The sequence below is a fragment of the Parasteatoda tepidariorum genome, chromosome 4 (genome assembly GCF_982258835.1).
Source record: "Parasteatoda tepidariorum strain Cologne lab strain chromosome 4, Ptep-v5.0, whole genome shotgun sequence".
NCBI classification, from domain to species: domain Eukaryota; kingdom Metazoa; phylum Arthropoda; class Arachnida; order Araneae; family Theridiidae; genus Parasteatoda; species Parasteatoda tepidariorum.
Genome location: NC_141758.1, coordinates 77700132 through 77722825, shown reverse-complemented (window position 1 = coordinate 77722825; position 22694 = coordinate 77700132). Strand labels below are relative to the sequence as shown.

Here is a 22694-nt window from a genome sequence, read left to right as displayed (position 1 = left end):
TTTATCTTTACAATCTCTGTGGTAAGAACTCTACATGCAATCGCAATCTAAACAATCTAAGTAATCCACGGCGACTCAAAGAAGTCTTTTTCCCGAGTCTACCAGAAAATCCGGGCCATTTTGCCTGCTCAGACGTGACCGCGTTGTTCTGGAGACATTTATACCCATTTATTTACTTTTCTTTATCTTGTTTTCCTGATCTTAATTAAACAATCGATCCAGACCGTAAATGCTATAAGATACCCCCTGATTCTTAGAGAAAATACTTTTTATTATGTACCGTCTCTGCAGATTGTGAAGAGGTTGAATTGCTCTGCTGATGATTATGCCAAAGACTAGCCTTGTGTGATTGGATTGAGGAATTTTATCTATGAAATCGATAGAATTTTCATTGTTTTCACGTCTTCGAGATTAGATTCCAAAGGAAATTTAGACTTCTCATTTTAATAAATTGTAAAAGATGGTTATCTATGTTAGATTTGAGCTTTTAATGCAATGATTTTTAGTTTTTTATTTGCTCATCAAATTTTTTCTGTATTATTTATTCGAGTAATTTCTTAGGTACGATATTAACACTTATTGGCAGTAGAAGAAAGAATCTGAATAATACTTGAATCAAGTATTTGAAATAAAAAGTTTTTATTATTTGATAACGCAATAAAATTATTCTAAACATAACATGGATAAAATATTTCTAAGTATGGATAAACATAGCATTTACAAAAATTTGAGTTGTAAATTCATAAATCTGCTTTGAAATTTTCTAGATCTTATTAAACAATCGATCTACACCCTATAAGTTGCTACACTGTTAGAAGTTTCCTTCCAAGATTATGGTAAAAGTCTGTCCATCCAATTAACGGTAAAGTTTACGGTAAAGAACATTTTTTACCTATATGGTCTTGAAACCGTTTACAACTAGTACAATTAAGGGACCATGAATACAAAACTATATACGGTCTTTAACCATTTATAACTAGCACGGTTTCAAAACCGTAAAAAAGAAATTTTACTGGATATTGGAGACAATTTACCAGCCTTATGGTGGTGTCATCTTTGGGTGAATGAGAGTATTGTACAATAATGGAGAGTATCATAAATAGTGGAGTGCTGAACACTGGAAACTTTTCATGTGTTGAAGGGAATTTTGCGGTGTCAACGCTACGACTCGAACCCCTGATCTCGCGGTTCCTAAATTGACAGATTAGCCCTCTCGGCCATAATATGTACCCATCTACAGGGAACTAATTGGCTTATTAGTGGGCATACTTGGTGCGATCAAATTCAGTTTGTTTTATCGTATTACGTGAAAACAGCTGATGCATCATTTTTCTTACTATTAATAGTTTAAATTCCACAATATTTATTAAGTTATTTTACGGTTTTGTTTGAATATAGTAAAGTAATACTTAAATAAGTTGTTATTTAACCATTTTTTCCGAGAAATTTCTAACAGCGTATAAGATTCCTCCAGATTCTTAAAAAAAAAAAACATTTTAATAGGTACTATAAAAAATAATAGAAATAAGAAGAGTAATGGGAAGAAGCTGAATTGTTTTGCTCTCATTAATGCCAGTGGTTAGATTGAAAAAGTTTATCGATGACGTCGTGAGAATTTCTATTATTTTTATGATTTTGAGGTTAGCTTCTAAAATAAATTTCGTTTTCTCAATTTAAATTAATAAAGAAGGTAATCTTTGTAAGATTTGAGCTTTAATGAAATATTCTTATAGAATTAGCCACATTTTATCCGTAATAAAAAATGTGTTATGCTGCTTTTAACAGGTAAGGGATTCAAAATGAAATCATTATTGAACTAGTAAAATAGTTATTTTCTTCTCTTATTGCTGTTGTCGCAAGCCATTAAGGCAAGGGGGAGCAATTGTTTTTATTTTCCAGTAGTGCCATCTGGGGCAGAAAATTTGACTTTTGTTACACCCGTACATCACACCCTTTCATACATCCATTCATTCATTCATAGAACCTAATTTTGACCTGAACCAGCGAACGATCAATCTCCAATTCAGTACCCTCATATGTATAATTTTGGGAATATGGAGGACTTTGTGACCCGACAGATTTATGTGCACCTGTCATCATCTACTACGCGATGAATTTTTGGCCTGCTTTATTCGAACTCTCGTTCTCATGAACGTGAGTTCAGCGTCCTGTCAACCAGGCTATGCGACCATTTCTTTCACTTCTTTTTATAATGTAAACCAATAAATGAATCAATGTATGATTTTAATTTGTAATGCATGGTTGTTTAATGTCTATTTAGGAGCATCTCTATTTCTGCTTCCAATCCCATTGAAACCTATTATGGGTTACATTCAAAATGAAGGGCATTTAGAAAATTCTTTCTTAGAGAAAATATTCGAATTACCACGCATAAGAGTTTTAGTTGCAATTGGAATGTGTTTAGTCCATAAAACTCAAAACAGCTGTGCACTTTTTCATTTGGAACATAAAATAAAAAAAGCATTCACTTAAATCGCAATATGTTCTACTTGAACCGCCTTTTGTATAGCATTATTGACTACTATTGCACTACTTGAATCGCTATATGTTAACATTAATTTGCTTTAAACATATACCACGCGCGTAATCGTTTAGCGTAACTTTAGTGAAAGCAAATAAATAAATAAATACGTTCACCCTTATAGTCATTTAAGAAAACAAATTCAACCTTTTAACTGGTTTCGGATTTTTAACATTACAGCTCAAAAATGAATTCAACTTGTAACTGATTTATTTTATCACCATAACTTGATTTTCACGGCAATCCTTGTAGATGATTGCCTTACGGTGTTAATTGAGTACATTCAAATCTATGAACTTACTGACATAGTGATTTAAAAATCTAGAGAATAGGATAATATTGCGTGAAATTTAAAATACAATGGGGCAGTGAGAAAATATTTTCTCCCTACTGCTATGTCTACATAACATAAAATTATTGCGATATAACAGTATGGATTTAAACAAAACAACTTATATTAATGATTCTATTCTTTGAAATTCGCTGAAACAGTTTCTGAGTCTCAATTGCTACAACAAATGACAATACATTTTAAAAATCAGTTCATGTCTCGTACAACTTTTAAGTATGTACAAAAAATTTATTTTTTTACACCAATATTAAATGATTCTCAAAAAACACACTGTTTTCCCAGAAAATATTCAAAATCTTGTAATTTTAGCATTTATATTTTTAGCTTTGTGCAAAGTAAATTTAAGCGTTCAAGAAATTTATCAAACATATTCTTCATATAAATTTATTTGTTTCTTTTGTTTTTTTTTTGTTAATCATGATAGGTTAAAGATGATGATTAAGTCTTGCTGCTATTTTCATACAGAATAATAAAAATATATTTATGTACACTGCAAAAAATTCCGAATCAAAATACAGTAAAATATACCGGCACTCAAGACACCAGTACTTTTCACCAAAAAATCCATTTTTATCGAAACATGTCACGCAACAAAAAATTTGATGTATCGTAATTTTATAATGAAAATTACTGTTCAACGATAAATAGGTTTTACGGATGATGCACCCAAAATTCCGGTACTGCAGACCGTAATTTAATCGTTTTCACATAGAACTCTAGAAATATATTTATAAATACCGTGAAATCCATTTTTACTGGAATATGTTGCGGAACCAAAAATCTGATATACTGTGATTCTTGCAGTAATAATTACCGTAAAACCTCTGTATCACTTTAATTAAATCAATATTACTGTAAAATTTACTGTATAATATTTCGAGGTAAAATTGGATTTTGCGGTAAAGTGAATTTTACTGATGATGCCCCCAAAGTGTTAGTCCTTTATACCAAAATTTGATTCAAAATTCTTTTACAATGTATCAGAGTAAACAAAAAATAGCAGTTGCTTGGACTAAACCAGCTACAATCTGACCAATATGCTTAAATATTAACAAATAAACGTGTTATCTTCCTTTAATCCAAACTATCTATACCTAAGGAACAATGTTTTTTTTAAAAAAAAAACATTTAATCCTTGAAATGCTGGGATGACTTTTACTTCGTTGAGTGAAATAAAGGAAAACAAATATAGTAGGGGAATTGCTTTCTATCCCCATATACTATATATTTTGCTAGAGACTACAGAAAGACAAAAAGTTGAGGATCCATCATTTTTCATATCTCCCCGGTGATATGGATTTCTGGCTTCATAAGAGAATCCTTGGGGATTTTAGGCGGAGATTAAGTTTAGACTTTGGAACAATGGAGTTTTTCCGGTTTCTCCTTCCTCAAATATTCGCAGCTTCTTTTTTTTTTTCATTCCGTTATCGTCAATGATTTGGATTTTGCCTCCTTTTCTTTCACATCGGTAAAATATTATTCAAGGATAAAGTTTGATACTGTCTCATAGTTTTTATAACCGGTGTGGAAGTTAAAAGGGTCTTAAAGAAAAAAGCGAAAATATAAAACTTGAAAAGCATCTATGTAGTCTTTTTTTTCTGAAATATAAATATCAAATCTTTTTTGAAGCATAAAACTAAATCTCAAAGTAAATATTGAACTCTATCTTTAAACATTTTTATTTACAATGTTAGATAAAAGTTTAGGTAATGTAACTGCTTCAGTTTTATTTTTGCAGTTTTCAGATTTGATAAATGAATTTTACGGTAAAAAGTACCGGCACTAAGGCTGCTGGTACTTTTTAGCCCAAAAAACATTTTTCCCGGAACATGTTATGTAATCAAAAATTCGGATATACCATAATTTTTGCAGTAACAATTACCATAAAGTCACTGAATCACTCTAATTAAATAAGATTACTACAGTAAAAATTATGGCATAAATTTTCATGGTAAAAATTGATTTAACGGTAAAGTGGATTCTACGAATGATGCCCCCAAAGTACCTGTAACTTATGCAATGATATGATAGAGAATTTTTTTTTTAGTGTGTAAAATTAGGTAGAAAATAAGTAAATTTATATAGTACTGAAATTAAAAGGTAACATAAGTAAATAAAAATTGTAGAACAGATCTTTTTTATAAATGGCTAAAAGATACTTCATTACCGGTGTTTCGGCCCGTTCGGTATGAAATCACACTTCACTCTTATAAATAGACAGTCGTGGACTGTAATTTATAAAACACTCATTTTATTTTGCGCTCTTCACTTACGCATACAGGGATGACTCATAGCACACTTCAAAGGAAATTTGTTCAAGGCTCGTATAGGGGGCGCTTTAACAAACGGAAGTCGATTAAAATTTTAATCAAAATTTTAAAAAAAGTCAAGGATTTATATTTATTAAATGAAATTTGCTATTGAAATTATATTTTTGAAATGAATTATGATAAATATAGTACGAAATGAAAAAATTTCACCGTTAAATTACGGTCAGTGATCGGCAAAAAGTGTTTTAGTCTTTGACCGTGATAAAAAATGTATACTCTTACAGTAACCATGACCACAAATATACAAGTGTGCTTGTAAATTTTTCTCCTTAAGTATACGGATTTTAACAGTAAATTAACGTTTAACTTGTTTTGATTTCTAGTAGGTTGTGCTGTGCTCACAACCATTAGTATATTCGAAGCACCGCATAAAGAAAATTATATGCGATTTAGAGGATAGGGTTTTCCTATCTGACTTAGGTGAACCAACTTCGAATTACGCGATTGATTCTATAACTGACCATTGCAATCATAGTTTATTCTGATCCTTGCAATTATAGTTTAGAAATGGAGTTCGATTGTTGCTGACTAAGTTCATATCCATTGAATATTTTTGTTACTTTCTTTTCTGTGTAACACAAATACTGTTATTTTCTTTTTAAGTCATTTGTCATAGTACATTTATTTTTCTCATGATTTTCCTTATTTGCTATACAATTACACTGGTGTGCAAAACTTAAGCAACAAGTGGTTTTTCGACCACAGCTCCCCAACAAAGTATAAGATAGCCATGCAATTGCAGTATAATATGAACGTAATTCAGTAGAAAGATTATTTGTATGCAAATTTTAGAAATAAAACGTCGTAGGTGATGTAAGTGTACGTAAACCAAGTGGGTCGGCGAGCGCAAGTCAAAGCTGTGATAAAAGGATGAAGCACACCGTAGTTAAAGACATTCGCTGCAAGTGATTTGTTTTGTGAAACATATCTTCAAGAAATCATTTAGACGACTTTACTCGAGGAAGAATGATTGGGAAGCTTGAGGAGGGGCGTAGTGTGACCAGTGTCGCCGAAGAGTTCGGGATCAACAAAAATGTTGTTTCCTCTGCTTGGAATGCCTTTAAAACTACTAGTACAGCTGTTCGGAAGGTTGTTGGCGGCCGTCCAAGGAAAAAAACACCAAGAGAGACCGTTACATTGTCCTCCGGGCAAAAAAAGGAACAGTTTTCAGTCAGCGAGCGCCATATCTCAGCAACTGTGCACAGCCACATGACGACAAGTATCAAGATTTACTGTGGCCAGACGCCTCCACAAAAGTGGCTTAGTTGCTAGACTTCCTGAACGCTGCATACCTTTAAAAGTTAGCCATCGGCGGCACCGTTTAGAGGGGTGCAGAGAACACGAAACCTGGACACCTCATCAATGGAGTCGCGTCCTCTTCACAGATGAGAGTCGTTTTAGTGCTACAAGTGATTCTCAACGTCAGTTGATCTGGAGAGAGGTTGGAGCTCGATTTCATCCCAATAACATCACGGAAAGAGATCGTTACGGTGGTTCTGGAGTTGTCGTCTGGGGTGGCATTATGTTGAACGGGCGGACTGAGCTTCACATCTTCGACCGAGGTTCTGTAACTGGAGACCGCTACTGCAATGAGGTAATCCTACCCCATATGCGTCTGTTCCGAAGGGCCATTGGACCAGACTTCATTTTTATTGATGCATTGCCCGGCCACACCGTACTACGAATGTTCAAGAACTACTGGAAAGTGAAGATATCACACGAATGGATTGGCCAGCTTACTCTCCAGATCTAAATCCCATAGAGCATGTGTGGGATGCATTAGGGAGACGTCTTGCGACACGACAGTATCCTCCTGGTAGCACCCATCAGCTGAAAGATGCGTTGAAGGAGGAATGGAGACGTTTACCCCACGAACTCTTGGATAATCTGGTGCTTAGCATGGAGAGACGATGCCAAGCAACAATTACAGTAAGGGGAGGGCATGTCCCATAATAAGAAACATTCGCCAGTTGTGCTTACGCTTCTTCAGGCTATCATGTGTAGCGCCACTATGTGTCAAATAAAGCCTTTTTTTGTTCCATACCCTACTTTAAGCTTTATACTCATTTCTGTGCCATTATTCTTTTACCATCGTATAAGTACAAAATAATGTACATCATATTCAAATTTCATGTCAATCGGATGATTTCTTGTAGAGTTATGACAAAAAAAGCATTTGTTGCTTAAGTTTTGCACACCAGTGTACATTGCATAAAGCAGCTATAATACATATTTATCATACAGCTAAAGAATTATATAATTGAATGTTGAAAGACAGACATTCGGTATATGAAGCAATGTTTCAACGCAGCGACTGAGAAACAAAATAGAAGTTAGCTGTCATGTGACATGAAAGTTCGCATTAGTGGATGATTCATAGGTTAGACAAAAAACCCGACTGTAGAAGAGTTCTGAACCATTGAATAGCGTCGTGGTTTTCTATTCTGTGTAACAAATATGCTGTTATTCCCTCTTCAAAAACCTCTGATACAAATATTTTTCGTGTTAACAACCTTATTTTCGGAGTCTAGTTCAGATTGAGTTCATAAAGAAGACTGTCATTTGCAAATAAAATATTTTTTTTTCTTTTTGCAATTTAGAAATTCAGAAAAAAAATGAATCTGCTTACTACTATGAACGATATGTAAATGATACGGACGTGACCCACACTAGTGAGATAGGTATCCCATGAAATATATCTTTCTGAATCCTTGAGCTTGCTATCAGGCTCAATTACAACTTTTAAAAGATACACATCTTGACTTAAAGCATGAATAAATTCAAAGCATACTTAAGTTTCATTTTAAAAAATGAAGCTTTACATACATAATAATTGTATTTTCTCTTTCTAATTCGAGTTTAAATCCTTGTTTGTTTAAAATTTACTAGATAAACAAATTATTATTTTCAATGCACTTTATTTTTTGGGGTAAAGTAGTAGTTCTTCACTTCAGCACATGAAACTATACTGATTACTTTTTTAAATAAAGCCTTCTTCTCCTATTTTTATGCCTAAATTATATTTTAAATTTGCTTAATGTGTTTTAGAGCAGGGATCTTTATGCTAAGACCAACAGGCCAATATCAGTCCTTCAACATCACCAACTGGACAACCCTGGCATGCTAGACTTCTGGTCTGTTGCAATTTATTCCGATTACATTTGAATATTTAGGACCTTGTCCATACATTTTAAAATTGAAATTACATTTTTTAAATTACCTTAACTTGCATATTCTACGACGAGACTCTTTCAATTACGACTTGTAGGCCAATACCAGCCCACACCAGTATTTCCAATCCAGCCAGCGGTAGCAAGCCGGAAATGTTACGTACCAGCAGCAGTTAATTTCAATAATATTTGAAGCTTTAAAATGTGAATTTATCTTTCAAAATAAAAATAAGAATAAACGTAATAACTGGCATACATGATACAAAATTTGTCTGATAACATCAAGTGTTTTATTTACGTACCATACAAATTTCACTTGCTATTTTCTTAAAGAAAATTTGCCCTTATTTTAAAACAACTTTGTGCTAGTATGATGAGCTGGCGTTGGTAAATGAGCTAAAATAATCGAAAAATCTTACCATGGAAAAATGAAGTAAAATGCCTCGTAAAATGTTTATAAACCGTGAAAAACTGAACAGTTCTAGAGCTGGTAGAAAGATATTTCTTAACCCTTAACCCACTGGAGCTTTAGCAAATGGGAAAAATTAGGAGAATGTGTTTCACCCAAAACACTGTTTCTCTATCTAATATCATGAAAAACCCGGTTTTGGTTAAGGTTAAAATACGATTTTTATGTGCAGAACTGGCAATAGGTTAATTACGCCCTGCTATGGTTTAGGTCTTGTGACCTGAGGATAAGTCAGTGTCTCTCTTAGGTTAAACATGTTTGGGATATATCTGCTCTCGAACATAGAAGATTTCTTTCCTTATATTTAAATCTGGGAATTTTACCTCTTACTTCCTAGTTTTTCTTAACGAACTTGTCAATAAAAATTAAATACCCATGAACCGCAAACTTGATAAAAATATCAATGCCCATACGAATTCATAAAATTCCATTTTAATACGTTGCATCAAGTAAATGTTTGGATTATATTTTATAATGCAGTAATGATTTCAGTAATACAAGCACTCCCAATGTAAGTACTATTCTCATAGAAAATGAAATCTATTCATTAGAAATATACCAAAACTATTTACATTTCCACTTTCCTTAACCAACAAAGGCTTCTACTTCCATTCAATCTCACAGAACGCAAAATAAAACTTCAAACCGTACGAAAAGGACACAAAGGCAGGTATCTGATACTCATGGAGCATTTCTAGGCCTTTTAAAAGGCGGCTTACTTTAAACAATCCCAGGTATTTCGGGCAAAAGGGGAACGTCTCGGGTCTTTTGAGATTAAACGACAAACTGGTAAATGTTGACGCTGGGAGTAATGAAATTTCAAGAGGATCCGCGACTTTCAATATCCTCAGTCTCTTTTCCGTTCCCTGAGGACACGTGTAAAAGGATGGAGGAGCAATTGTCGCACGATATTGTTCGAATTCTCGGAGCCATTTTCCGATACGAGGTAAAATGGCTCTGGTTGGTAGGCTATTTTGTTTTCTCCGAAGAGCCCTTTAACTTAGGGAATGGACACGGTTTAAGGTACTAGTTGGGTATTGGGGAGGATTGTTGGAAGAACTTTGGAATGTGAGTTAGAGGAACAATTGTTGGGAGTTTTAGATGGGTTTTATCTAACGATATATTTGTGTGTAAGGGGTAGTAAAGAAGTAGTTAAATTAAAAAAGTACTAGTGAGGGATTTCATTCGAGTTCTTACTTCAACTGATATTTTCTAACATTATCTGTAACTGTTGTGAAATTATTAACTGTTGTATATATTATTATTTGAGTTCACAGGTTGCCTAATACGTGACATACTATTAATTGGGTTTCTATAATGCTAAAAAAAACAACCTCAGATTGGTAACCGATTCTGGTTTTCTTTAAAAAGCTCTCTTCAACTCCGAATAAACTCGATATAGAGTACTAATTGAATACTGGGGATTAACTTTGAAATCTGAGTTAGAAGAAAAATACTTATGACTGTTAGATGGGCTTTATATAATGATATATTTCTGTGTTAATATGTAGTAAAGAAGTAGCTAAATTAAAAAAGTAGTGATGAAGGATTTCATTCGAGTTCTTAATTCAACTGACGCTTTCGTACTATATTGTAACTGTTGCTAGATTATTTATTATTATTTGAGTTTGTTGTTGTTGTTGTAGTTCATTTACGTCACACTAGAGCTGCACAATGGGCTATTGGCGACGGTCTGGGAAACATCCCTGAGGATGATCCGAAGACATTCCATCACAATTTTGATCCTCTGCCGAGTGGATGGCTCCCCTGCTTTAGTAGCCCGACGACTTGCGCGTGAAGTCGAGCACTTTTCGATAGAACATTTAAACGAGGACCAATACCACTGACCCTCGGCCCCTAAGCAGACTGATCCAAGTGGTCACCCACCAGTACACTGACCGCAGCCAGTGATGCTTGACTTCGGTGATCTGGGGGGGGGGACCGTGTCTTAACGACCAGTCCACTGCGGGACTATTTGAATTTGTATGTTGCTCAATATGTCACATACTATTAATTGGGTTCATATAATACTAAATAAAATACTTCAAGTTGGTAGCTTTTTTTTTTCTGTGAGTCCTTTATTAGAGAGAATAGTCTACGCGGTAGAGGGTACAATTTTGGTAATAGGAATTACTTTATAACTTGACTTAGAGTAACAATAATTGGGAGTTTTAAATGGGTGTATCTAAAAATATATTCGTCCGTTAGGGGAATAAAGAAATCTTTAAATTAAAAAAAGGAAGTTAAGAGAGACTTCATCCGAGTTCTTTCTTTCATTGACAATTTTCTACGGAAATTTCTAACTAAATATTAGTTGATTAAAAGTTATCGTATATTTTGATGTATAAGTCGACACACTATTTTTGATCACGAGATAGCACATTCCTGCTGCAGTTTGTATAGGAAAATCGATACAGAAATATTATATTCCTCTCATTGTTTACAATGCATCGATATTTCAAGATCAACGAATGTCCAACGTTATTACTGGAGCATAGGTCGACCCCTGTTTTTCGTAAAATATTGGGGTCTAGATAATTCGGCTTATACGCCGGCATATACGGTATTAGTTTATATGATACTAAATTTATTGAATCTTATTAGCAGGCTGTTTTGCTTTTTTTTCAAAGAGATTTTTACGAAAAAAGGTAGTTAAATTAAAAAATTCAAGTTATTTCTTATAAACAAACCCTTATTAAGTTCTTAGAAAACAACTCATAGAACAAATGTTACGAGTTGAGTTTTGTGTTGCGAGTTTTCAGTACAGCATAATTTGGAAACGTAATGATTTGAAATCTTAAAAATTTTAAAATCTCTTCTACTCTTTCGAACCCACTGAGTTTAGTTTTAGTGTTGAAAAATGTATTTAGCAATAAGGGATCATTTATAATTCAACTAACTTGTTTACATCCAGCTGAATATTTGATCACAGTTCTTTTTGAAAACTAAATGAAAACTAATGATCGAATGTATTAATATTAATGAGTCTGGGACAGCTTGGTTGGTAGTGCGTTGGTCCCATTTTTAAGAGGTCGTGAGTTCGATCCCCTTCAGGCCGAAGACTCCCCTTGTAGTAAATGGTGACTGGTGCACGTTATATATGACTGGTCGCCAAGTCCTCCATGTTTCCATAAGAAATCATAAGCCTTGGGTATTGAATTGGAAATTGATCGTTCTCTGGTTTAGGTCAAAATTAGGATCTGTGAATGAATGAATTAAGGGTGCATGAATGGGCACGCTCTATAAACAGTCAGTGACGCTAGTGTGGTTGAAGTCGTATTTTTGGCCATAGATGGCGCCGCCGCAATGCAAGAAGCGCACCCTCTGCCTTAAATTCGTCTGGTTTCACCAAGAAGGTTTACTGGCATTGGCGAGTGGCATTAAAAACAACAACAACAACAGCGTTTTTATGCTTTTTTCTTTGAAAAATGGAGTATTCACCCTGATCGGATATTGAGCTATTTAGAATTCATAATTTAAATCCATAATAAGTCTCTTAAAGCTTAAGTGTTATAAGCTAGCATAAACGCTTTTATTCAAACATTAAGTTCAGGAATCCACATTTCCTAACCCTAAGCGTATACCACGTACATGTGTCATGTTATGAAACTTAAAATTCTCTAAGCTTTAGAAATATATATATATATATATATATTATATATATATATATATATATATATATATATATATATTATATATATATATATATATATATATATATATATATATTATATATATATATATATATATATATATATATACACTAATATAACTTCTAAAGTTCAATACGCATATAAAAGCTCATAATACCTCCTTTTACTATACAGAGATAAAAGCTGCTATAACTTCATCTCGCGTATACTAATATAACCTTTCGTATTCACTATACATATAAAATACATAACCTTTTTGATTCACTATACGGATTTAAAATAACAGCCAATGATGTGTAAGTCAGTTTTTCATTGAAAAAATATTTTTATACGAGCTTTATTATGTTTAAAACTGTCTTCTTCACTTCACTGCAGTTTGCTGAAAGTTATTGATACTGAGCCGTTTGGCGCCATTTTACCTGAACATTGCTCAACGCATTCATTCAGAATAATTTTTTTTTTATAATCCCTTTTACCTCAAAATGGCTCAGCACAGAATCCTAAAAAGAGATCATCTCTCTACAGAGGTTTTTATTTATATTTTTCTATGGCTTCGAAGTTTTCTCTACTGCTCTGTGTTAGCTCAGCGGGATGTTTTCCTTTTTTTTTCTTCTCTCTGTTCATCCAATATCGTACACTGTACCCGGGGCATTCCTCGAGGAATGTTGTACCTTGTGGCCATCTCCATAAAAATAACATCCCTTCCCCGATACGTAAAAAGCAATATGTTCGCATATCGAGGAAAAGAAAGATGCAGCAATGTTATATTTCTTTTCTTCGTATGGGCTTATGCTTTTTTGTTGGGGAAAAAGAGGGGAAAGTTGGCAGACGAAGCTTTCTTTTTCCCTACTCACTGGCTTAAATCGTAATGGCATGGTTATAAAAACTACTCGATGTATAAAACCCTTGGAAAGAAGGCATATACCTAACTCTGCCGTTGTGGCTTATTTAATGGGTTTCGGGTTTTGAAGAGAAAATAACAGGATGGAAAATGGAATAATATGGACGAAAATAGCTTTTGAGAAGGAAAAAATAAAGTAAAAAGAAATTAATAGGCTCATTAAGCGCGGTTTAGAATTTTTGAAATGTTTTTGGGTGCATCCTGTTTAAAAATAGATCAATATCCTCTGTTCTAGATAAATTGGAATCCAATTTCAATTAAATTTTAACGTTAATAGACCAATTCATATAAATATTTTATGGACAGAGCAAACTTAAGTAAAAAAATAGTGTTTTATTTTATAAGCAGCTTTTGAACCAGTTGCTTATTAGCTTATGCATAAAGATTCTCAGTTTTTCTTTTAAATTTTATCATAATAAGTAAATTTTTCTTAAAGAGGAGCACTACCATGTAACTTCTTTTTTAAAAAGTATAATTTTTATTTGGCATTTCTTAATTTGATAGCAAATACTCATTTGATAATATTTTCTAAAAGCAAGTTGAATAGGAATTACGAATTGCTAAAATGAGCCTTTTCAAACGTACAATACGTGTAATTTTCTTCATTCGTAAGACACAGAAAATTTACAAGGTGTTTCGTAATCACGGCTCTTAATATATATTTTTAGAATGAAAAAGTGTGTCGTCAAATATTTAAACAAGACCGAACAAAAATTCTCCCTAAATCTTCCGAATCATTACTGAGGAAGATGAAATAACAAACTTAATCCTATTCTGGAATTTATAGGCTTTTCTAGTAACCATCTTTTACCTCCTTTTCTGTTTTCTCCAGCAATCAAACAGCATTCAATATTTTCAGTTCCCTCTTCTTCAGCAGTGATTCGTTAAATTGAAATATTTTTTTCTTTGCTTTTACCTTATTTATTAATTTGCATTCCCGAATATATACATTTTCTACTTCATTCTTCAAAAAATATATGCTAAGGGTAGTCATTATGGAACACTCTATAAGTTCTTCTACATTTTTGCCTTTTTTATTATTTAATTTCCTTTGATTTAAATAAAGTCCCAGTATGCTTAAAACTACTTTAAAATATTAAGTAGACTACATTATAATAGTTAATTAATCTACATTACTAGTTAATGATAGAATAATAGTAATAATGCCAATAAATAAAACAGATATAAGTTGTTAAATTAATTAAAAATCTGGTTGAAAATTGAATTTGTCCTATAAGATGAAATTTAATAGTTTACCTACTAGTACAAGAGTAACATCAATTTTTGATCAAATATTCACTAGTTTCACTTCTCTGTTCTTTTAACTAACTATTTTAAGCAACCTTTTTATAACTTATTTCAAATGATAATTGCAAATAAGTTATAAAAAAATTGCTTAAATGAAGCAATTTTTAAAATTAAATAATTGTATTACATTAAAAATATGTGAGCATAAAGAAGCAGTTATTTTTTTAATTCGATACAAGAAAAAAAATATATATTTGACATTTAAAACAAAAACTTTTCTTACTTAACTTCAAAATCAAAATTTGCAGTCTCATTAAAGTTAGTACGTGAAGGTTAAGAATTAATTAAATGTAACATTTTAAATGAACTCATAATCAATAACGTAAAAAAAGAATTATCTTCCTTCCTTTTTTTAAACAAAAAATGCACTCTTTAATAAAGAAAAAAAATCAAAAATAATGATTTGTGAAAAAGGATTTGTAAACGGGTTAAAAAAATCCTTAACAAAGGCGATAAACAATATCATAATTCTTCTTCCTTTTTTTAAATAATTTTTTAATACTTTCTTACCTGTTCATTTAACTTGTTTTTTTCAGCTTAATTAGTTATCTAAAATGTCTCTCATTCTTATGCGTGTTTAATTTTTCGAACGCAAATAATTCTCGACGAAAATTTAATCTCTTTTGAGTTTCTTAAATAAGCTTTTGTCAACAGCAATTTTTAATCTCGAAGTTGATGAAAATATATTATTTTGTTTCTGGATTTTGAAAATATTAGATAGGTATGTACTTTATTAAAATATGAGATAAAAATAAGTTTCTGATTAATCTTATATTTAATTCAAGAACGAAAAAAATGCAAGTTGTAAATGTCATGATATTTACTCATTTTTATTGGTTTTCATTCTTTTTATTATATTAAAATAAACATTAATTCAAAATTTCCAAAATTGAAATATTTCTAAAAATCGTAGCATTTTAAATGGGTACATGTATACAAGAATCAATAGAATAAATAGTTCAAAAGTTGTCAGTGTTTCTTTGAATCGAAATATTATAATTGAAATTTATTTATGTACAATTTTCACTTTGAGAAGAGTCAATCACTTTCACAGAATCTACCAAAACAAATGATGATCATTTTTGATGTTCGTTTCATGCTGAATTAAATGCGATAAAATTCAAATCAATAAAAACACAACTTTTGAGGTATTAAGGGATTTCTCGAAACATGAGTACAATTCAAAAATAGTACTTTTTATGCAGTAAAAAAATTTCAATTTTTAAAATTAAAGCCGTTTTGATTCGTGTTTGGTTCTATTCGATTTAGAGTAAAAACATTCATCTGAAACAATAACCTCACTTGTCAACAAATAAATATAAATTGCGTAAAAAAGTGCAAATATAAAATTTTATTTTTTGTATGCAAAAACTTTATAACCGCTTAACTTTATCTTTTCGAATCCCATCAGTGCTATTTATTTAACACGTGGATTATAACTTATTAAACCCAAAGTCTTCTTTCGCTCTTTTTAATACAAATTTAGGTTTTATGTTAATACAAATTAGCCTGAACTCCAATAAGAAGTATAGCAGAGTAATGAACAATCATTCACCCTCCTGAATTAGTGTAAAATAAGTATAATTTTCAGTATCTAATAAGACGTGACACCCGGTGGCTGAGCGGTAGCGCTTCGCGCTGCCGTGCCACAGGTCCTTGGTTCGATCCTTAGGCCGGGCAAGGCCGACTCAGCCTTTCATCCCTTCAGTGGGTCGATAAAATGAGTACCAAGCATGCTTGGGAACTAACACTGGGGGTTCCGCGTTCGGCTGACCACCTGACCGGAACATATGCTCCTGCACCCCAGAGCCCAAGGTCAAGAAAACTGAGATGGGCACAGTCGGCCTTGGCCCTCTTAATGGGCTGTCGCGCCACTGAGTTAGTTTAGTTTTAATAAGACCTCGTGACCAAGACATCCTGAATATTCCAAAATTTAGGTAGGAAGTTATAAGTAATAGCAGAAAAATATTTTTGTTTCGTAAAAATAGCCTTTGTTTCACAAGGCTTAGCTCATACATTCAAAATACTTAGCTCAGTAAAAAGTAAATGATTCTGAAACGCTGATACATTTAAAATACGATGTTAAAAGACATCGTGTTTCTAATTTTTCCGAACTCTTAAGTAAAGCAGAGCAATGAACAATCAGTCACCCTCTTGAATTAGTGTCAAAGAAATATAATTCTCAATATCTAAAAAGATATCGTGAGTGATTCTATAATATCTAATAAGACATCCTGTTATTTTTGTTTCTCTGAAATTTAGGAGAAAAGTTGTGCGAAAATGCAAAAATATTTTTGTTTCATAATAATAGCCTTTGTTTCACTAAGCTTAACGCAGACATAAAAAAACTTAGTTCAGAAAATTGTTAATGATTCTGACATTAAGCCGAAACATAATCCTAGTTTAAAATACGCTGTTAAAAGACATCATGTTTCAAATTCGCCTAAGCAGAGTAATGAACAAATTCGTAAAGCAGAGTAATGAACAAATGGTCGCCCTCTTGAATTAGAGTCAAAGAAGTATAATTTTCAATATCTAATAAGATATCGTGAGTGAGACATCCTGTATTTTTTTTCCTCTGAAATTTAGGATAAAACTAATGAGAAATTGCAAAAATATTTTGGTTTCATAATAATAGCCTTCGCTTAGCTAAGCTTAATGCAGACATTGAAAATAATTAGCTTAGTGAAAGGTAAATGATTCTGTCACTAAAGCATGACTTCTGCTTAAGTATTATAAGCTGTTGAAAGACACCGTGTTTCAAATTCACCTGCACTCTAATAAGAAGTATAGAAGAGTAATGAACAATCATTCCCCCTCTTGAATTAATGCCAAGGAAATATAATTCTCAATATTTAATAAGACCTCGTGAGGGAAACATCCTGTATATTCCAAAATCTTAGGATGGAAGTGATGAGAAATAGTATAAAATATTCATCACGATGTATTGTGAACTTTCTTAGTATTTTATTTTGTCAATTATAGCAAATACTTTTTTTCAAACTACGAACAATAATGGAACAATATAGCACTGGAATATTTTATTGTAGGACTTCCTTCGAGTAAACTTGTTTTGAGTTTTATTTTATTCTCGAACATTTTCTTGAAATTATGTTTGCGAATGGCAGGCAGCGAGAAATCTGTTCTTCAATTTCTCCCATACAACACCGTAATCCCTTAACAATATGAAACAGTCTACGTACAGATTTGGAATGTTCCAAGCCTTGCAATCATCTGTAGCAAACATACATATGCGTTACTCTATATCAATCACATTTTCTCTATCCAACTACGGAAAGGGAAAAAAAAGGGATCTTACGACTTCCCAGACGAGTCCGAAAAATCCCTAAATCACGCGCCTATCATGACGGATGGGGATTTTAGAGAGATATAATAAAAAGGAAACTCCCTTATCCATCTATGAAAGATCAGAATGATGGATATCTACTTCTTGCAAATACTTCCTCTTCCTTTTGGCTGACTCGACATTTCCCGGAACAAATCCACTCCAGATCCAGAGTAGCAGGGGTGGACAGGCCGCCCACCCCCACTTTTCTCATTTCGATGGTGGGTTATTGTTATAAGCCCTCTATTTTCTTTAGCAGTAGGTTCCCTTTGGTCTTTTACTTTTTACTTCCTTTATTCGGACAGACTTGCAATTTTTTTCTAGCTTTATGAGGGGAGATGATGTAGAACAAAGTTTGGACATTTTTTTTTTCTGCAGTGCTAGCGGTTTATCGAGTTAGTTTTGTTTCTTCTGGCTTTTTGGGGGGAAGTTTGGATATTTTTCGAACAGGCCTTTTTTTTTTGGAATCAAGTAAAGCTGGGTTCTTTTTGAATTCAGAAAAAAATCAATGCTAAATCTAATCCAAACTGGAACTTCAACCAAGTATTTTCATCAATCGATCAAAATGTTGAAAGCTTTCATTTTTGCATGTTTGAGTGTAACAGTGAACAAATCGTCGAATTAAATTTTCAAATTACAGATTTACATTAATCCAATTGTAATTATAAATACACCAAGTTTCCCAAATTAGTATTCCATACATAGTGTGGGGGCGGAGTTATCGACGATGGCAGCCTTCATCTATTAAAAGGTACCTCTTGATTGAAGCAAGTTAGCATGTCTTATATACCAGTGAATTGGTGTTTATTTTTCGTAGTGGTAGTTACGCCACAATAGTATAGAGATTGGTGTAGGTATATTAGAGTTGAATGCCGATAGAAATTGGAATTAATTTCTTGTGTTTATTACAGTTAATTTTTTTTCGAAAAGTATAGCCAAAGGAAAATTATCACGAAGTTAAGTTGGTGGGCATACCGATATTTTGTGCACTCCATCAGCAATAAATTTTTAAACAAAAATAAATCTCTACGCTTTTGTTTGTCTCTTTGACTCCAATATTAAATTCCAGGAGAGATTTGAAATTAGCTTGGCTACAAACCTCTATCAGACTTTAATGTAACTACTGTAACAAAATTTCAGTTCCATTTCCGATACCAGAGAGTCAATAATCTGATTATCTGATAATTTATAATATTCTAAACGAACAAAAGAGTTATGTTCAATTGATTATAATCGAAAAATATGATCCGCAAGTTACAATTCATTCAACAACAAGTTCATTTTACTTTAGATATAAACTGCGCTGAATTTTGCACCATCTTTGAGTTAGGATGGAACTTTTTTCTACAGCACAGTAGGTGCATATAATCCATATGTTTCACAATATGAAAGGTAATTTGACAAAATATTGTACCACAAAATATCTTGCAAATTAATTCTACCTTTATATACACTATTCCCATTGATGTGCTGCTATATGCACAATTAATTCGATATATGTGTATCGCTATATCAAAATATCTATAATATATCTAGTTTTAAAACATTAAATCTTACACCATAACTGTTTTCTTTTGCATTTGATCTTATTATTAAACAGAATGACTCGAAATATCTCATATAAGCTCGGAAATTTAAAAAAAAAAACAAGGAAAAGAATCATAGGGAAGAATTTTCGGAAGTGGGCACAATTTCCTGTACGCGAACTCAAGGAAGGCACTTAGGATATTAAAAATGCCCATTATACTATATGGTATTAGGATTCCAAATGAGACTGACAAAGAAATTCTTAGAATCTTGTATGTTACGTTAGTATTATGAACAAAGCAAAAAAAATGGAATTATTTGCATTTATTGATTTTTTTTATCTAATGATCGCATCTTCACTTTCTCGAACTCACTCTTAATGGTTCAAGGGGTGACCTCGAACATGCTTACTAATTAGTGTAGAAGTTAAGTAATCAAACACAAAAACTTACTTTCTCTGAATAAACATATCTTTTTTTTTAGATGGATTCAGATTTCTGACCTCCAAAATATTGGGGATTCGTTCTCGAGATGGGGCGAAATACGCAAAAAGTGAAATTTACATAAAGAGTCCAAACTTTATCCCCTTTTCTTGGACTATTAGGAACATATTTTCTAGATCGTCTCCCACCGTATTTTGGGAGACAAAAATTTGAATCCGCAAAAAAAGTTTTTTTTTCAGAGAAAGTACATTTTGGTTCCTGATTCCTTAACCTAAAGTGTCACTTGCACTAATAAATTCGTACATTTATGGTCCTCCCTTTGAATCATAAATTTTGAGTCCTAAAATGTGAATATCTGATCATTAGTTCAAATCCGATCATTAGTTCTTCACCTTTGCATACACTAAGTGTTTTGTGCATAAGAATTTTTACGAGATCCTGTTTCACACAGGCTCCAAAAAAGGAAGCTGTGCCTTTAATTATCTACTTTTTATTTTGATAAATCCATCATTATTTTATTATTATTTGCTAGGCCTGTGACTCTGGCCTCTCATTAACCTCTTTGAACATCTTATGAACTTCTCATGAATGCATTCTCATGAACTTCTGATGCTAAAGAAAATTTCCATCAGAAGTTCAGCTCATTACTCTAATTGAAAAAAAAGCTAATTAACCGCCCCTGAAACAGTCATCACACTAGTTCATTTAATATTTAATACATTTAATTTGTACAATCATATTAAAACCTTATTAATTGTTCAAAAAAACTTAATTGCTTACAATAGGTGCTACATGATATTTTAAATAACCTATCTCTAATATTATGTAAAACTCTCTTATTCATAGATTTTGCCTCTTCCACTGGCCAATCCAGCAGCTCCAGCCGAACCTCACAGTGCCTCATACCATCCCCACTCTAGCCACGCGAGAGTGCCAAGCACAAGTTCGTCCACAACTTCTGCAGCTGCACCAAATATAAGTCGCCATGTGCCACCACGCGTGCCACCTCTGACGTCGCCATCCAGCGGTTACAGTGAGCACAGTGACCCGTACTTTGCACTGAGTGCCCACGACAGAGCTTTGATTCTGGCATCTTCCAAGAATTTCCCTCATTCGCTCTCCTTCGGAGGATGCTCGCAGCATTCTTTGTTGCAAGAGACGTCATACAGCACCCCTTGTGGGAACGCAGCATTTGGAATTACACAGCCTTCAGCTGCTGCGTCCTTTTTTGCAAGGTAAGGACACTTTATTAAGCATTTCTATGGACCGGCGCAACTTTGTCATGTTTTTATAAATATGACTCTTTGAGAGTGGATAAATTTTTGTACCAAAATTGCCTCGGTTTTCTGTATCTGTTATCGTAGATAGTTATGACATTGAATGGGTTTTTAAAAGTAATGATACACTGAGAAATTCATCACGAAACTCTATTATTCGTATTTTGCGTTATGATAAGTAACATTTATTTGAGTGGATAATCATACTAGAGTCGATGAAGTATCTTATTTTATAAATATGACCTTTTGAGCGTTAGTAAATTTTTGCACCAAATTGTCTTAGTTTTCTGTATCTGCTATCAAAGATGATTATGACATTTAGTGTATTTTTCTAAATAATGGTACACAAAGAGCCGCGATGGCTCAAGGAATAGAGCGTTCGCCTTCCAATGAGGCGAACCGGGTTCGAATCCCAGTCGATACGAATTACGTATCCGGTTTGCATGGACCACAGTGCTGACCTGAAATATCTTCAGTGGTAGACGGATCATGGCTTAGAGTCCCTTTGCCGTCAGGCTTACCGTGGGAAGTTCTCGTGGTCATCCTCTCCATGTAGCACCAATGCGGTTTAGCCCTATCAAAAAATCCTCCAGGAAGGCAAATTTCTCCCAGTACTCGATCCAGGAGTTCCTTTGTCTTCTGGATTGGTTTCAAAATTACAAGGCTGCTGAGTTGAACATTAGTAGTCGTAAACCCATAAAATTGGGTCGGCTGTTCAACGACGGATATAAAATAAAATAAAATATGACTCTTTGAGAGTGGATAAATTCTTGTACCGAAATTACCTCAGTTTTCTGTATCTGTTATCATAGATAATTATGACATTGAAATCCATCATGAAACTCTGTTATCCGTATTTTGTGTAACGAGGTATAACTTTTATTTGAGTGGATAGTCATAATAGAGTTGATGAAGTATCTTATTTTATAAATATGACCTTTTGAGCGTTAGTAAATTTTGTCAAAATTGTCTTATTTTTCTGTATCTGCTATCAAAGATGATTATGATGTTGAGTGAACACTAAGAAATTCATAATGAAATTTTGTTACTAGCATTTTATGTTACTGGAAATATCATTTACTTGAGTCGATAGTCGTAATAGAGTCGATGAAGTATCATTTTTTTTGTATAAATATTACCTTTTGACCGTTCATGAGTTTTGACACCAAAATTGCCTCGGTTTTCTGTATTTGTTATTGTAGATGATAGTAACATTGAATGGGTATTTATAACAGATACTGCACTGAGAAATCTATCATGAAACTTAATTATCAGCATTTTAGGTTACTGGAAATAACATTTATTTGAGTCGATAATCGTGATTAAGTCGACGAAATATCCGTTTTTTTGTTCCTGTTATGTTAGAAATTTTGTTG

General features: G+C 33.0%; 1 protein-coding gene across 2 annotated transcripts in view; it reads left to right on the top strand.

Annotated features, from left to right (window-relative positions):
• Positions 1-22694, top strand: part of LOC107443669 (uncharacterized) — a 243519-nt gene that overhangs the window by 164957 nt on the left and 55868 nt on the right. For both annotated transcript variants that reach the window (XM_071182455.2, XM_043050220.3), the window contains one exon: positions 20888-21276. In XM_071182455.2, coding sequence (XP_071038556.2) covers positions 20888-21276 — 389 coding nt within the window. The remainder of the gene's footprint in view (positions 1-20887; positions 21277-22694) is intronic.